This window comes from Manis javanica, chromosome 10 (assembly GCF_040802235.1).
Source record: "Manis javanica isolate MJ-LG chromosome 10, MJ_LKY, whole genome shotgun sequence".
NCBI lineage: Eukaryota > Metazoa > Chordata > Mammalia > Pholidota > Manidae > Manis > Manis javanica.
In genome coordinates this window covers 108,685,059-108,703,324 of record NC_133165.1, presented here as the reverse complement: position 1 = coordinate 108,703,324, position 18,266 = coordinate 108,685,059, and the positions used below count along the sequence as shown (strand labels likewise).

Sequence of the window (18,266 nt, the reverse complement as noted above, 5' to 3'; positions counted from 1 at the left end):
ACAAGACCCTGTGAAAGAGGCAATGTTATTATCCCATTTTACAGTCAGGAAACTGAGGCCCAAAGCAGTTAAGCAACTAGCCCAAGGCTACACATCCAGGCATTCCTATAGCATCAGCATGAATTTCTGTTTTTTAAAAAAGTAGCTAATATTTATCGAGCTCTGTGAGCCTCCCATTTTTCATCTGTAGAATGGGCTCATTAATAGACCCTACCCAAGGGGTTGATGTGATAATTCAATCAAGTGAGATGTAAAATATTAGCACAGAAAAGATTTTTAATAAATATTGGAGTCTTCTATACCCACTGAGAGAGAGAACAAAAGTGTGTGGTTCAATCCCTGGCCTCAATGCATGTGGAATGCTGTTAGCAAAATGACACATAACTCATGAAATTTGAAAAAGCAAGACAGCAATACAAGAGCTGTCACAAGGCAGCCTGTGGTTAATTGCCCGATAAGTGATCTTGGAGGTAAGAGTGGAGGTGAAAGGAGGAGCGGCAGCTCTGAGCTGCACGATCAGGGGAGAATCCTTAAATCCTAGCTTCCAGCAGATGGAAGGCATGCCCAGCTATTACAGAAATGCTCTCATGGCATCCCTAAGAGTCAGCTAACCACCTATGGCTTGAACCCCTCCAGTGACAGGTAGCTCACTACCTTGGGAGGCAGCTCTGAAAACCACAACCCTCACCCAGGCACCAGCCTGACCTGCCCTCTCCTACACAAGGCCGGGCAAGACTGAGTGCAGAACTGAAGGAGGTGTCACTGCGTCTGCATACCCCTGAGAGTAGCACCTCCTTAAATTTGGCCCCGAGGCACCTCACTGACCCCCAGCCCTGCCTGTACATTCCCACCCAGGGCTCCTAGCTCTCCCTCTGCAGTAAATGGGCATAGCTAGGAGAGAAGAGGCAGAGCAGGTAAGGTGGCAAGCTTTGGGTCTACCTGGGCACGGCTGGGAATGTCTGTCCTTAAGATGCCTGCCCTGTGCTGCAGGCAATGAAGCCTTGAAGATCTCTGAGCAGCAGACTGTGTTTGGCTTGGAAAAAAGAGTGTAGTTAGATGGGCATCCCCGGTCGTACGCATCCTCGTCCCATGATATGTTTCCATCCTCACGGGTCAGTGGTTTAGACGGCATCTGACCACTCTTGACGGCATCTGACCACTCTGGACGGCATCTGACCACTCTGGCCTGGATCTCTGCTGTGAAGCTCAATGTGCCTCAGCAGATGAAAATGAAAGGGGTTGGGGGAGATCAGTGGTCAGAAAACTACAGTGGATTTTGCAAAGCAGGAAAAGCCATAGCATTTTCTCACTCCATAGAGGATTCATGAAATGTCAGCAAGAAGGGGTGTCCCTCACATGACAATGCTGGTGGGACATGTGCTGGTAGCTGAGACCCATGGTCTTAGTGCATGGAGTAGTCTGGATCAGCGGCAACTTCTCTCAGTAATTCTATCTCTGCAGAGATGTTTATTTCCCTAGCATTTAATGTGTGGCAGGCACATAGTAAGTTTTTCATACATTATCTTGTTTATGTTTATGACAACCTTACCCTCATTTTATAAAGAGGAAGATAGAGGCTTAGACAGGGGCAGTGACTTGCCCAGGGCTGCACAGCTTGTGAGTTCAAAGTAGCCATCTGTCCAGAGACAGGTTAGCATGTCTATGGAGGGAGAGCTGTATGTCTAGCCCAGTCTCATTCACTACAGGATGCCTGTGCTAATCAGCCTGCACCCTCTGCAAGGGTTTTGTAATTTACCAAGTGGGTTTATTAGCTCTCATTTGATCTATTCAATGACACAATCAGGGAAACAGGACTGGCCCACTTCCCCAATTTTACAGATAAATAGATCTCAACTGACTTCTATATCCATTCACTTCTTTCCATCCCCACCCTGCCTGAGCCACCACCACCTCACACCTGAACTAGTCCTGTCACTGTGGCCCAGGCAAGAGTCCCTGGTGACTCCACCCAGGCTCATGGCCTCCAGCCTTGCTTCTCCACTCTGTTCCCCAAGTGGCTGCCAGGACCATCAGCTTAAAGCACAGGTCTGGTGACAGTAACCCTCTGCTTAAAGCTCCTCAATGCCCCCCCATCGCTAAATTCATACTTTGAATAGCTTATTATGCCCTGAACAACCTGGCCACAGCTACTCTCTCTCCTGAGTGTTCACACACACACACACACACACACACACACACACACACACGCTTATCTGCAGTCCAACCATCTGCCCTTCAGAGGCACCAAGGCTCTTGGCCTCAGGATCCCATCCCCCCTCTCTGGTTACCCCTTGCTCTTCTCCCCAGCAGTCCTCTGCCTTCCCTTTAATGTGTCAATCTCTACTTACCCTTTGTGGCTCATCTGAGATGGGCCTTCTTCTAGGAAGCCTTCCTAACAACCCGTCACCACCCAGATGAGCCATGCATCCTCCCATTCACCCCCCAGCATCTGGTGCTCTGCTGTACAAAACTGCACACTGATAGAACCCTACTGCCTGGGGTCAAATCCCAGCTCCTTCGCTCACACTGGCAGTGAATCCCTAGATGCCTTCCTTCACCTCTCTGTGCCTCCATTTTCACACCTTCAAAGTGGAGATAATAGTAAAAGTTTTTTGGAGGACTAAATGTAAAGTGCCCAGTGCCTGGCTTGTGGCAGTTTGTGTAAGGGACCAGCCATCACCATCCCTGCCCAAGCTGGTGCTTCCCTCTGGGTCATATTAAGTTAATTATTTGTCCCAGGGCCTCCCAGACTCAATTCTTAGGGACAGGAATCCTGCTGTATTGATCCCCTCTCTATCATGGTGCCCACCCAGCTCAACACTATACCTAGTAGGCACTTGGCAAATTTTGAGGACTAGATGAAATACTGAATGAATTGAAAAGTAAACAATTTTATTTATTAAGATATGGTTTTATTTATTAACACATGGTTAATAAATAGCAGAAAGAGAGCTCAAACACAAACCCTCTTGATAAGTGCCACAGCCATCTTTCCACTAGACCACAAGGCTTCTCAAGATGAACGCAGAGCTCTTGGCACATGACAGTATTTATTCATTATCTGCCCACTTCTGGGGCTCTGGGGTCAACAGAATCATTTGAACAGTCAGTTTTGTAGGATTTATGTGTATCAGGTTTCCGAACTTCCTAGGCATGCCTCCCTTAACCCATCGGAGTATAATCGTCATTCTCTCTGACTAGTCTGTGTGTGATGCATCTGTGCCCCCGGCATGGGGCCCGGCAACAGGCATAGCACCTACCACTTATCCATCACCTACTAGGTGCCAGGCACTGTGCTAAGCCCTCTCAATGCTGTGCTTTATGCAATTCTCACAACCTTATGAGACAGTTCTTTATGTCTCCCCATTTAACAGATGAGAAGACTAAGGTCCAGAGAGATTCAGTGGCATAACTGGGATACAAACCCAGGTAGCCCACCTGCAGACTCTGAGGCTAACCAGGGAACTTTGGTGCCTCTCTAGTAGTAAGAGTTGAACCAATTGAACTGTATTTGAGGAAGCTTCCTACATGGCCTAGAAAAACACCCAAACCTATATAGTTCAGCTTCATGGAGTATGTTCTAAGTTGGCTCATTACCTGTGCAGAGGGTCCTTAACCTCATCAGGAACAGACTTTCAGCCACATTGGGTGTGAAGTGGGCCTGAGGTTTTCCTGTCGCTGGAGGCCTGCTCCAGTGTCAACATTATGAGGTGGGGCGGGGACCGAGCTGTGGTAAAGAGGCCTAGAAGTTCCAAACTCAGATCCTTCCACATTCTCAGTCGGGTGAAGTCAGCCCCTGTCAATCCGCCAGCCAGTAAGAGCAGCCTTCCCGTGACACGTGGAGCCCCCAGTGCAGGGCTCTGACCACCATCTCTAGGGGCCTCCCCAACGATATCTAAGCCCCGACGATGTGGATCGCTTATCTCCACTGGGATCCATTCCATTCTTCCTGTCTGAGGTCAGAGCCACCAGCCCGTTCTTCCTTCCTTGTTCCTTTGTCCAAGGCTGACTTACCCCTTAACGCTCATTCTCAGCCGTGACCCCGCCTTCCTGTGTTCACAGCCACAGCTGCCACTGAACAGTCGCGAACTTCATCCTGAACAAAGAAGTTGAGATACCTGTCAATTCACTCGTCCTATTATTCTGTAGATATTTAGTGAGCACCTGCAGTGTGCAAGCATCAAGGGTTCAACAAATTGCCTTCCTAAAACAATGTGTTTAATATTAAATACATATAAAAGGCTATTCTAACATGTACAAGTTTTTAATTTTCTGAAAATGGAATCATTCCTTATGTATTTTTCCACAGCTTGATTTTTTTTGTTTAATATTATATTTGTGGAATTCACCTGTGTTGACATGTGGAGCTGTAATCCACTCATTGCACAGCTGCAAACTCTCCCATCATATTCATATACTCCAAGGCATTATCATGCTTCTGACAGAAGAAATGTGAGTTGTTCCCAGTGTTTTGCTATTACAAGCAGAGCTGTTTTGAACATTCTCATACACATCTCCTCATGCACACATGCAAGCATCTCTACAAAACAAATTTCTACAAGAAATTGCTGGGTTGTGGGATATAGGTATTGTCAAACAGGCTTTTAATAAGAGAGATCAAAAGATCATGGTGCCTCAGGGATTATCATTGGTATAATGTTTATCTGTTTAGGAGAATGGATACATATAGTACACTCTCTGCCCACACACGTGTGTGTGCACACATACACACACACTGACTCATTCACTGATTTGTCCATTCGTTCAATAAACATTTGTCATGTAGCCATTATCATTAACTATAAGACAGCACCATCAGGGTAATAATGATTTTTCAGGAGAAAAGAGACACACCAGAGTAAATGAACCCATCAATTATAAGATACATCCCAATTTCAGAAACATTGAAATATGCATGCAAGCATCTTATAATCAGGGGAAATATGGGATCTTCAGGGAACTCTCTAGCCCTTCAGGGGCTTTACAGACTTGCAGCTGTTTGTTCCCAAATAATATCAGAACACAATATAATCAAAGCACATACAAAGTGCTCTAAAGCCTCACTACTCAATCCAAAGCACCAGGGATGCTGCAGCATTGACATCACCTGGGAGCTTGGAAGAAATGCAGGCTCAAGCCCCACCCTAGACCCACTGAGTCAGAATCTGGCTTAACATGATCTCAGGTGATTCCTATGTCCATTAAAATCTGAGAAGCACTGCATAGGGGAGGGAAAGAGTCTTTGTAGTTTAGGACAATCGAGAAAGGCTTTCTAGAAGAGGCATCATTTGAAGAAGAGAGAAAGGAAGAACTACATTCAATTAAGTACTTGCTGTAGGTTAGGAGCCACAGGAGGGACCTTCACTTCTGTTATCTGTTAACCTATTAGGCAGGGATTATAACCCTTTTTTACAGCTAAAGAAACTGAGTCACAGAGAGGTCACATAACTTGCTCCAGGCCACACAGATAAGAGCTAACAGAGGCAGATTTAGAAGTCAGATCTTTCTAAGTCTAAAGTCTGATCTCTTCCCCACCAAACCGCATAGAAGGAACTGAAGAAGCAGCTGTGCAGACAACAGTGAGGGCAGGGTACAACTGAGCCGTATGAGCGAGGGTTCATTGCTGTGCTCAGGACTTCGGGGAGGTGAGGGCTCAGGGCAAACAGAGGGGGCAGACTCAAGGAAGGCAGGCAGGCACAGCCAGACTTCTCACTCCATTCTAACCCTGCTCAGGGCCTGCATAGCACAGAGCACACAGTAGGCATTCAAAATAATCCACTGAATGAATGAATGAATGAAAGAGAAAACAAAACTTGAGGGCACGAGCAAACTCACAGATAGCCACACAGGCTATTGTTTCAAACCCTCCAGCACAGCTGGTGCCAGCACTGTGCTGGGGGCTGGCGGCTGAGCAAGGGACGAGCCAGGCACCACCCACCCACCCACCCCGAGGCCCCCTGAATCCCTGCCGTCAGGGAGGGCTCTGCCAGCAAAGCAAAAAGCCAGGAGCAGAACAGGTTTAAAACACAGAGAAAGCAGCTCCCACCAAACCCTTCATTTGCTTCACTTAAAAAATTACTTAGACAACCTCCTCCCTGGGCCTCAGCCGCTCCTTCCACGCACCCTCCCGGCTCCCGCACTGCTCTTTCTGCTTCTCATGCATATGTGGAAAACACAACAGCGTCTGCTCAGCCCCTAATGACCAGGTTTGTGAAGAGCTTATTGTATCTCAAAGAAATGAGACAGCAGTTGGTGTTGTGAGATATTAATGTGCTTTTTACAAAGCTGATGAAACCTCCTTTTAAACCACTTAATACCTGCAAGCTGAAATTTCTCATCTGAGATGGTAAATTCCTGGAGGCAGAGATGTGGCAGCCTAAGGCAAGCCCTTGGCCTTTCTGCCAGGGGTTGACCGAAGTCACTCAGCTTTGGGGTTGGCATGGGACCGCTGCCCTTCTGGGGAAGACTTTCAGTAGAGACTTCATGTTTGTTGGGCCCCTCGGCAGAATAATCCTTTATAGTTCATGGTGGGAGAATCTCCCCTACATTCTCAATCCAGAGGTCAACACCCGTCAGGGGAGTGAGCAGTGAGATGTCCCCTCCTCGGTTCAGCTTGGACCATAAGCCCTTGGGCATCTGGCCCCTGCCCCTTCCCCAGCCATCTCTGGCCCTCACCCTCACCCATCCAGCCCTCTAAATGAGATCAGCCCTTTTGTAAATCTCCAGTCCCACTAGGATGCCATGCCTGTACATGAGCCAGCCTCTCACAAAGGACTGCCCTTCATCCAGCAGTGTGCTGGTAAATGGTTAGCAACTGGCCCTCTGGGCAGGGAAAGGGGACCTTGATTAGTAGAATTTGCCCAAGCCACTAATGTGAGTTAGGAAGAGACTCTAACGATAGGCTCCTGTGATACAAACAGTAAGCTGGTGCGAGCTGGGTCCAATACACCACTGCCTTCAGGCATCCTTGTTACCCCCAAGTCTGTTCTGCGGGACCATCTCTGACCCCTGCCACAGTCTGTGCCCTCCTGTGTACCCAGCACTTCTCTGACTGCTCTTGCTGGTCCCTCTTCCTGGAATCCCCTCTCACCCTCCACCACTTCCTCATCACTCCCCAACATACACCCACACCCCTACCTGCTTTACCTGGCTACCTCCTTCTCCACCTGCTCCACATCCTCTATCACCTCAGGAGGCCTGTGCCAACACCCGCACACTCACATGCCCGGATGAGCACCCCTTCTATGTGCTCCCAGACACGCTCTGCTTCATTACAACACGTATCCTGCTTCCCTGCAGCATCTGTTTTCTGTCTACCACCATAGACTGCATGTGAGGACAGAAAGTATATTTTTAGCTCTGTATCCTCAGCAGGTTGCACAAAGCATAGCATACAGTCAGTGACACATAAATGTTGGCTGAACAACTATGTTCCCATAAGGCCTTGTACATCTATCTAATATAGTATGTGATGCTTTACATTCTAGAATGTTCTGTACTTTCTGTCCTTCCCCACAGACTGTGAGCCCTGTAGGGCAGGGATCAGGTTATACTTCCCTTCACCACCCCAGTGCCAGGCACTTAGTCAGCTCTTAGTCTCTACTTTGGGGAGACAGCCTGCCTAAGAAATGAAGCCAACTGAGGGTAAAATCAGAGATGGAGAGAGACACAGATTTGGGGGCACCTGGATCCATCTACACCTGAAGCCATATAAGCTCCTGGGCTTGATGACCACCAACCAGAAGGAAATACAGCAGAACTCTAGGCTGGCATCGGGAAAACAAGATCACACTGCTCTTCACTGCCTGTAGTGATGGCTGTCGACACAGATGTTCTACCAAATTTAAACTCCACCAAAGGTCTTTGCGTGCCACTGGTACCACCTCGCCTTCATGAACCTCAGCACCACAGTCCTTAGTTGAAGTGGGTCCAGGGCCACAGAGCTCCTGGAGACCCCTCACACTTCAGATGTCTTCACAGCCTCACTGCCACCTTCAGCCTCAGACACCACTGGGACCAATCCTGTCTTGGCTGGGGTCCCACTTTACCTGGGTCATTCCTCACTATTAATCATCTGTCCCTCAGGGCTCCATTTCCCCCTCTAATCCAACCCAATCTCCAACTTCCTAGCCCCCTAAATCCCAATGTCAGTAAAATCCCCCATATTCCCAACCTCTTCTTGCTGTGACAGGAACTTGGCTTTCCCCTGAGGACACCCGTACCTCACATGGAGGTGCTTATCACCCACAGTGGAGAGGAGACAGAACCCTTCCTGCCACTTCCAGGCCATTTCCCTGCCTCCTCCCTAACCACCCTGCCTCTCTGAAACTCATCCCAGCCTTCTCTACACTGACTCAGTACTGCCGCCCTTCACCGACTCCCGCATACCCCTCATGCTTTGGGGAGGTAAGCGCTGGCCCACTGCCTCATTTTCCACACTCCTCCTGCCATCCTCTTGGAGATTTACAGTCAGGCAGTCCTCCTGGTATGTGGTCTTGCCCCACTCACTTGGCTGGCCGTTAAGTACTGAAATTCTGTCCACTCAGCCCCACCAAGTGCAGGGAAGAGGGCCTGGCAGGGGTGTCTCCTGGGGTGTGACTGAGATCCCATCTCCTCTCCCCACTCCTCAAGCATGGGTGGAGGGGTGAGCTCTGTGCCTCAGGCCCTGCAGCTCTACATGTGGCCCAGCCCAGGCACATGTAGCTCTGCAGAGGGTAGTGAGGGACCCAAGAAGAACAGAACCTTCCTACAGCCTTGAGTGACAGGGCCAGGCTGTGTTCACATCACTGCCCAGGAGAGTGCTAGCTCCGAAGGTTTCTCCTTCCTCCGCCACACCACCACACAACCCAGCTCTACCCATCCCAGGACCATCACTCCCAGCCACCCAGGTTGCCCAGGAAGGAGGGCCATTTTCTCAGAGAAGTCCTCCAATTGAATGGCATTGGACAGAGTAGGCAAAAATTCTGCACTCAATGACATGAAGTGACTCTTAACTCTAACAGGAAACTGTCAAAACATCTGGTATGGTTCCCTGTGTCAAAGCGTGGTCCAGACAAGGCTATCATTTAGCTTGTAAAAGACTCATCATCAAAAGATCACACTAATAATTCCTAAAAACCAACCAATGATTTGGGGCGTATTGGATTAATTGGATGAATTATTTGCACTTCACCTTTTAACTTGGTAAGCACTTTCATGATATATAATGTATGCATTTAGAAAATAAAAGGGAATGTTTAGCTTTGTCTATATATTAATTTGTATGAGCCACCCAGTTGCTAAATACTTTGGATGTCATCCCCACCTCCACCCAACCTGAGCCACACAGTTCATGTCGTTGTCCCTAACGCTACCAATCACCACACCCCTCCCACAACCTCAGTCTTTCGCATCCACACTCTTGACTCCCATGTCCCACCTTTCCGGCTAACTCCCCTGAGTCCCTGGGCTCCAGTAACTCTTTAACCCCACCACCCTAGACTTCCAGTGCAATGAGCCCACACTTTCCCACTGCCGCTTCACCCAGCTTAGAGTCTGGTCCATCTTCATAATCTCTGCCTTTCCACCTCCCCTTCTTGCATTCATCTCACAGCCCCCTAGCCTGGTTAAAGGCAACCCTCCAGCCAGACTCAGCCACCCCCTAATGTGGCTGGAGAAAAGCACAGAATCTCAAGAGGAACCTTCAAGCCACCAACACACACACTTCCTGTCTTGAGCCTAGTCCATGCCTTCTCCCACGCATGGAGAAAATCTCACTTCCTTCCTCCTCCCTCAGATCTCCAACCCCACCTCCCCTTCCTCACTCTCAGTTAATGATCTTGTTTCCCATTTCCTCAAGAAAATAGAAGCAACCAGAAGAGAAGCGCCCTAAGGGCCCACCCTGTCTACTCATTTCCTGCACCTCCACCTGTACTCACAGGTGTCGCCATCCCTCCTGGTACAGGGGACGCACCATCATCCACCCCACATGAGACCACTTTGCACTTAAGTTCTGGAGCTCATCCCTTCTCGCATTGCTCCTGTATTGTTCCCTTTTCTCCCAGGGTCACCAATTCTCTCTCTATAAGAACATTCCCACCAGCATCACTCATGACTCAACATCTCCCCCCAGCATGGAGCAGTCAGCAGAGTGGTGGGCACCCCACAGTGCAAGGGGGCAGAGAGAGGTTGAGGGAACAACAAAGGATGTGTTAGACCAGCCCGACCAGCAAGTTCAAAGGTCCTGTGGTAAGAGGGAGCATACAGGAAGGCAGACAGAGATGGTGTGAGCACAGGGGAGGTGAGGCCAGAGGTTGGGGTCAGGCCCTGTTTAAGATGCTGAGCTTTCCCTCAGAACACTGGGAGGCTGCTGAGGGTTTCAAGCTGGAGGTGCCTTGATCAGATTTGCATTTTCAAAGGATCATTGTGATTACTCTGTAGAGAGGGATAAGAGCAGGTAGAAAATGGCCACTGGGGAGGCTTCTGCAGTCACACAGGGAGGCCAGGATGGCAGCCTGCTGGAGGATGTTGCTCTTGATGGAGAGAAATCAACATGCTTGAGAGATACTGAGATGGAGGTCATGACAGATGGAAACTGCAGGAGGAGGAGAGGTGGGCGATGCCGACTAGGCCCCGGCTTGCACAGGAAGCAGTGGAGGCCTTTGCTGAGCAAGCCGACCCAGAGGACCGGGTGGTTTGAGGGAAACAGCAGGAATTTACTTTCAGACCTGCTGAGCACACAGTGCCTTTGAAACGCCCACCAGAAGACATCAAACAGGCAGTTGGATACCCAGGTCTGAATGAGGATTGTTTGGAGTGCTTATTGCACACCACCTCTCAACAAGCATTTCTTGAGCCCTTCTTCTGTGCTGGGAGGCAACAGGCCGAGGGTGACTGGGGCCCAGGCTGTCAGGGGAGCAGCCGGCTGAATGGAGAGCAGGCGCAGGCATGGCCCACGGCATGAAGCATTTGGCCCTTAGAAGAGAAACATGCAGGCACCACTGTAAGCCCTTGGTGTGGATTAAGGAGTATCCTTGATGTGTGTGTGAGGAGCCTCAGGGTCATCAGTGCCTCTCTCCACGCCTCACCTCCTGCCCTGATCCCTTATAGAGATGCCTGGCACCAAGTCGGCACTGACAAAATATTTGTCAGATTGAATTCAGAGAAAATGAAAGTGCTTTGCAAAGTGATTTTCAAATACACTGATTTGTAATTTTAACAATAGGAAGGATATTTTATCCTCTTAGCAGTCCAATACAAAGATTCTCCTCAGGAGAGAAGGGTACATGATTGGGTGAGGGGTAAGCTCTTAAGGGAGGTTGAGGCCTCCTGTTAATGCACCACGATGCATGAGAACAGAGCAGGGACCTGCTGGGGACAGCAGAGAAGCACGGAGACAACAAGGGTAGGTGGGCGAGCAAGAACAGGGATTGCCTGGAACACTTTAGAGATGAGAACCTGCCCCATGGGAGCATTTTAAGTGGAATGCTGTGCTCTTGAGACCCTACAAAGCTTCCATAAAGTTACTAGAAGTCCCGATGTGATCTGGGGAATTGTTTTCTTGCAGAAGTCAGAAAAGAGGGTGAATTTGGTAAAGAGAGAGTAAATGGATTGGGGGTAACCAACTTATCTTCTCTGTAATAGCATATAATAACAGCTAGAAATACCTAAAATACTTTTCTTTATATAAGTACACCTGTATATGCAGGTGATATAATATATGTAGGTCTATGCAATAATGCTTTAAATTTTCTAATGAATATCTATAGTACATAAGAAAACCTTTACAGGATATGGAGGCTCAGAACTCTGCTGAAAAAAAAAATGCTAGCATATATTGAGGACTGTCTTAATTAGGTTATATTAGCTACTGTCACAGAAAAATCCCAAATGTCAATGGCTGAACATAGTGAAAGTCCATTTCTCTGCCCTCAAGCACTTTTACTAATGTGTCAGGTACTGTTCTGAGCACTTTTTGTGTGTCAATGCATTTAATCCCCACGGCAACCTATGAAGAATTCTGTGATCGCCACTTTCAGATGAGGAAGCAGGCAACTCAGTGGTCCTGAGCTGGACCCAGGCAGCGTAGCTACAGACCCTGCCTCTCACTGACTGTGCTGCCTATTCCAGCACAGGTTTATTTGTTCGTTCAGAGGAAGTTAGACAACATTTGCCATACCTATCCTGGTGGTGGGGATACAATGGTGACTGCAACACACAAAAGCCTCTGGTGTCATTAAACGGACATAACTGTCAATTCTACTTTATACATCAGTTCTTATGAAGATCAAATTAAATAGGCCACTCGTTCACTTAGTGATGGTTGCAGGGTGGGGGTGGGGGTGGGGGTGCTGCTGTGGCACTGGGCTAGGGGTTTCACCTGAGCTGGTACTCACCTTCTCAGCCATTACCAAGGAAATTATTTAGTCAAAGGGCCTTTGTTTGAGCCCTGATTCCACTTCCTGGCCACAAGATAATTTAGTCTCTCTGAGTGTCAGTTTCTTCATCTGTAAAATGGAGATAATATCCTTCTCACAGGCCTGTGGTAGAGCCAAAATGTGTAGATGCTCAAGAGACTGGCAGAGGACCCAGCCCCCAGTGGGGGCTCAAACCTCAGGGTATTTCTGAGCTGTTGGGGGCTGGGTACACAGTGAATACCATGCTATGTAGATTAGAAAGAGTTTTGCAAGCTCTAAAGGGCTTTGGGGATGTTTGTCAGCATCAGTGTGGGGTCAGCCTTCTTTCAAAATCGATCTGCCTTCTCACATGCAAAATGCAGGGTGACCCCCAGCAGAGCTGGGGCACAGAGGTGAGTGCACTGTGTGGGACCACATACAGCAGGCTCCTCTGTGGCAGGCCTCAGCCTGGAATCCAACCTCCGCAGCCCACCAAGCTTCAGCTAATCCTCAGATGATTCACTGCAGGCATGGAAGGCTAGGTTTTGAAGTTTTAGGCCTTAGATCCTCTCCACAGCACCATAGATATATATGTTTTGATTCACCAGGCAGATGTCCAAACAGACAAAGTGATATCTTCTTTCAGGGGCTAGGGAGAGAGCTGAGCCAGCTTCAGAAGCATGAGAAGTCAGGAAGAGGCTAGCAGGTTCTAAACCCCCAGAAACTATGTCACATGTGCCCTTGCCCCTCTTGTTTTCCAGGGAACTTCAAAGGTCTCTGCAAGCAAATCGATCACTTCCCAGAGGATGCAGATTATGAAGCTGACACAGCAGAATATTTCCTCCGTGAGTGCATGCAATTTTTTATCTCCCTTCTGGTAGTGGGTCCTGCCCTTCCATCCTTCAGAGTTCCAAAGGCCAGGACTATCTAGAGGTGCCTGCCTCAGCAAAAGACAGGAAAAAGCTGAGCTTCCCTCCTGTGAGGCTAAACCTTTATGCATGATGTTCCCTCTGGGTGTTACACCCTTCTCTCCCCTCTTTGTCTGGTAAACTCCTACTTATCCTCCAGGTTTCAGCAGAAACATCACTTTCTCCAGGAAGTCTTCCGAGGTGGTTCCCAGAGCACAGCACCTTTATCATGCAGTGAGGTCCTTGTCTATTTGAGCAACCATTTCCCTCACAATCCTGCCAACTCTGCTGGGCCAGGGACTCTATCGTGCTCATTATTGTATTCCCAGCCCAGTGCCCTGCACATAATAAATGGTCAGTAAATATTTCTTGAATAACTCAATAAGGAAACTCATCAGGCAGTGCCAGATTGAAACTTAAACTGAAATAAATGAGATTTTTTTTTCTTTCCCCACAAGTCCAAGTTAATCCTGATGTAATAGTTGCAATTTTAGATCCACCTGAGATATATTTCAAAAGAAAGCATTTTGAGTCCAAAAGAAATTTTCTCAAGAATCAGCAAAGGCTAACAAGGTAAAATGTTCTCTGAGAAAGGGATTCCTAGGAGAGGGGCTAAGGGTCCTTGATGCCTGGGACAGCAAAGCCGCCTGCTCAGAAGTGGTTGAAAGCACTGCCCGAGATTCTCAGGCAGCTCCTCCAGAGAAGATTTTCTCTCCTCCTATGAGCATCCCCCTTTGGCTCCCAGGTGCCCTTCCCAGCCACAGGGAGGCCGGCTGAAGCCTGCCTCCCATCCCCTGCTGCAGAGGGTTAGCATTACCTCTGGAACACTTTTATGAAAAACGTAGGAGGTATTTTATTACATGGATTACCCCTGTGTCTCTCCATAATTACTCCTCATATCAAACCCAACTCTCGGGTCAGCCTGGAAACTGGGTTTCATTGAAAAGCCCACAGAACCTGAAGTCAGCCAGGCGGCTGAGAAAAGAAAGGAAGGGAACACAGTGTAATTTATAGATTTATTTTTAAAGGGGAAAAATATTTTACAATGTTCATCATATCCTTTTATGAATCCCTGCAAGACCCTGCTCATAAATGGAATTGCTGAAGGGAATTTGGTTAGTTGTCATTCACCATTAACATGTCTCTTGAAGGAGGCTGGTGGTAGTGTAAAAGCAGACTGATCACCTTGTGTATGCTTAGTGCTGGCGAGATCAAGGTGAGCAAGTGAGACACAGTTCACGGCTCCAGGTAGAGCACAGCCTGGCAGGGAGTAACCTCAGAGGAATAGCTGGATTTGACACAGCACAGTGGAGATGCAGCCTGCATGCAAAGGTGAAGGTGGGGGTCAAGGCCAAATCCCTGCTGGAACCCCACTGGTAAGCATAGAGAAGGTGCAATACTTCACCAGCTAGACGCCAAGTATTTGGGACAGGAACTTTGTCTCATTCGTTGCTGTGCCCAGAATAGCTCCTGGAACATCATAGGTGCTCAATAAATGCTGTTTGTTAAATAAAAAATATTCAGTGGCCATTACTAACTACTCTATACCTCCATTTCCTTATTTTTAAAGACAGAAGGGTTTAGGGTGTTTGGTTCATGTTGGTGTTCCCTGGACAAAAGACTTATACTAGCAGCATAGGATTCCATGGGTCTGATTTGAGTTGACTTAACCCAACAATATTTTTTGAGCATCTATAACAGGGGAGGGCAAATATTTTCTGTAAAGAGACAGATAGTAAATATATTAGGGTTTATGGGCCATAGAGTCTCTGTCCTAACTACTCAACCCGGCCCTTACAGCACAAAAACAGCAAAGACAATATGGCAGCAAATGAGTACGGGTGTGCTCCAGTGAAACTTTACTTTATTTACTATTTACAAAAACAGGTGGCAGGCTACCTTTGGCATAGTTCCCTAACCGCTGATCTATAATACATTAATCTTGGGCTAGACAACAAAAGCAATTTTTCTAAAGCTAGAAGATGTGAATTTCTATCGTCCTCTATTAAGTTCTAACCTGCCTGGCTAGAGAAGCTAGAAGACAGGAATCATTCTAGAAGGATCCCCAGCCCCACTTCGGAGGGGCGAGCTGGGGCCCAGGGAGGTGGGTGGGGCTGTGCTTGGAGGTGGGCAGGACTGCACCGGGTGGGCGGAGCCTGAGTCAGCTCCCGTTCAGGTCTGCTAAACCCATCCTTACAGTACCTGCCACACTGAGAGGCCCTGAGAGGGGCTAAAGCCTCCCCTTTCCCGGAGGTCCCACTGATGATAAACAGCCCATGAAGGAAACGTGTCTGGTGTGACACAGGCAGTGACAGAAGGAAGTGTGTGCTGAGGGAGCCTGGCCCACACACCCAAACCCGAACCAGAAGAGGTTATTTCTTCTCTCAAACAGATCCCTAGAGAAGGTGGTACAAAGCTGAAACTAGGACTCTAGAAGCAGTCATTCACTTATTCATTCTCTCCAGCCTTTCCGTAAGCACTCCCTAGGGGCAGGGCACTATTGCAGCACAGGGGAGGTGCCTTTCTGAAGGTCACATTCCAGTGGAGGAAACAAGCAATAACCTGCACACAAGGCCTTGAGGGGGTGGACTGTGGCAGGGGGGAGGGGCAGGGGACAGGGAGGGCTGTCACCTAGATGAGGAGGCCAGGACAGCTTCTCCAAAGGAAGAAAGGGAATGGGTTAAGAGGATTTCGGCGAAGCGCATACCTGAGGAAGGAATGGCAAGGGCAGAGGCCTTATTAAGGCAGGAACAAGCCAGAGTATCTGATGATCAGAGGGGAAGCTGGCCCGGCTGGGCAGAGCGCATGACTGAAGGGCATCCAACGGCATGAGGTCGGCGAGACAGCAAAGGAGCTTGATCGTGTGGAGAAGAAATCAGAATTTATTCTAAGTGTGACTGGAACCGTGAGCAGGGAGGGGCACTGGTTCGGAAGGTCGATTCTGGCTGCTGGCCAGGGCTGCTGCAGCGATCCCGGTGAGGGGCTGTGGCGGCTGGAACAGGTGTGAGCTGTGGTGCCGGCCAGAAGTGAGGGGCTGTTTGGGAGGCAGAGCTGACAGCAGCAGGGGTGACCAGCCAGGTGATTGGGGGTGGGATCTGGGGCGGGACGCTGCCGGGTTTCCAGGGGACACTAGAAGACTGTGAGGAAGAACACGGGGGACTGGAGATTCAGGAGGGTGGGACAGGGCTTAGTGGGGAGGGGCGCCAGAGCTCTGGGTGCCCAGACCAGGCATCCCTGGCTTTGACCGTTCAACCTCAGCCTGCCTCAGACTCGGAGGGGCAGCAGGGCAGTAGAGCAGCTTCCAGAAAGACATCTAGGATATTTTGTCTCCTTCCTCTCAGCTCTAGATCCTCAGTCCAGCTGGTGGAACCAGGAGGGCAGGAGTCGCCCGGGCCACCTCACTGGCCACTCCTCCTCAGCCTCCTTCCCTGCGGCCTCCCCATCTTCTGGCCTCCAACCTTGGAGCCCTGGGTCCTCCTGGTTCCTGCACCTCTCCTCTCTCTGCTCCACTCCCTTCATGCATTCATCCTGTCTCATGGCCTTAAGTATCATCCATATCAACCACATGTGAGCTGTCAACTCACACACTGCTGTCTCTGGCCAGGCTCTGTCCAGTGAGCCCCAGACTCCAGGACATCTCCCCAGGGAGTCCCAGAGGCCTCCCTAACTTGATGTGACCAACACTGAGCTCTGATCCTCCCCAGTCCCAACCTTGGACTCAAACCCAGACTCCTTCCTTTCCCTGGAGATTGACATGCAGCCATTCAGCAAATCCTGGGAATATTTTCAGGATCAGACCCCTTTCCACCTCCTTCCCTGCTACCACTTTGGTTCAAGGTACCAACATCTCTTGTTCAGATTATTGCAACAGGCTCCTAACTGTTATACATGCTTCGACCCTTGCCCTATTTCAGTTTCTTATGAACACAGAAGCCAGAGTGTCCTATTAAAATGTGAGATGGTGTCACCCCTCTGCTCAGACACACCAGTGGCTTCCTACGTTGATAATCAGAGCAAACCCCCAAGTCCTTGCTATCACCCACAGGCCCCCAGGTCCTTTCTGCAATTGCTGTTCTTTTACCCCTCCTTGTTCACTCCTTTCTTGTCTTACTGGCCTCAGTCCTTTCCTCAAACATTCCAGGCTGCTCCTGTACAGGGCCTTTGCACCTGCTGTTCCTTCTGCCTGGAACACCTCTCCCCCAACTATCCACACGGCTCACTCACATCCTTCAGATCTTTGCCCAAACTTCACAGTGAGGGTTTTATTGACTCTGGAGTTTCCTATCCCACTTTCCTGGTTGATTTTTCTCTACATCACTTTTCACAACTTAACAAACTGTATAACCAACTTGTTAATTTCATTTACTATAGCTTGCAAATGCCATGAGGGCCAGGCCTTTGTTTTGTCTGCTGCCAAAAAGGACCCGCACCTCCTGGGCAGCGCAGATTGCTTCTGGCCTCCTGAGTACCAAGATGCTTAGGCCATAGAGCCAAGGAAAAGACACTCAGAGGGTTTAGGGGGAGCTATGGCTCCGCCTGGCAAAGCCTGCAGTCCCACACTTCTACATGTTCAGGCCTTCATCCATTCGAAAAGTGTGCTGGCCCCATGCCAGGCTCTGGGCTGGCCACTGGGGAGTAAGAGTTGGTTCAGAACAGAACCTGCCCCAAAGGCAAGCAGAGTCTGGTGGACTGTGTCCCCAACCTTGGTAACAGCCGGAGCTCTAGTTGCCTTTCTGGGAGCTGCCCAGCTGCCCCTCCGAGTCCGAGGTAGGCTGAGGTTGAACGGTCAAAGCCAGGGATGCCTGGTCTGGGCACCCAGAGCTCTGGCGCCCCTCCCCACTAAGCCCCGTCCCACCCTCCTGAATCTCCAGCCCCCCGTGTTCTTCCTCACAGTCTTCTAGTGTCCCCTGGAAACCCGGCAGCGTCCTGCCCCAGATCCCACCCCCAATCACCTGGCTGGTCACCCCTGCTGCTGTCAGCTCTG

General features: G+C 49.2%; 1 protein-coding gene and 1 long non-coding RNA gene across 5 annotated transcripts in view; one reads left to right on the top strand and one right to left on the bottom strand.

Moving 5' to 3' along the window:
- The window catches only part of LOC108384299 (uncharacterized), a 175,293-nt gene that overhangs the window by 130,399 nt on the left and 26,628 nt on the right, over positions 1 to 18,266 (bottom strand). For all 4 annotated transcript variants that reach the window (XR_001849991.3, XR_012121594.1, XR_012121595.1 and 1 more), the window contains exon 2: positions 4,015 to 4,096. This is a non-coding gene — a long non-coding RNA (uncharacterized lncRNA). The remainder of the gene's footprint in view (positions 1 to 4,014; positions 4,097 to 18,266) is intronic.
- The window catches only part of CACNG2 (calcium voltage-gated channel auxiliary subunit gamma 2), a 104,250-nt gene that overhangs the window by 81,723 nt on the left and 4,261 nt on the right, over positions 1 to 18,266 (top strand). The window contains exon 2 of the mRNA XM_017641189.3: positions 13,136 to 13,219. Coding sequence (XP_017496678.2) covers positions 13,136 to 13,219 — 84 coding nt within the window. The remainder of the gene's footprint in view (positions 1 to 13,135; positions 13,220 to 18,266) is intronic.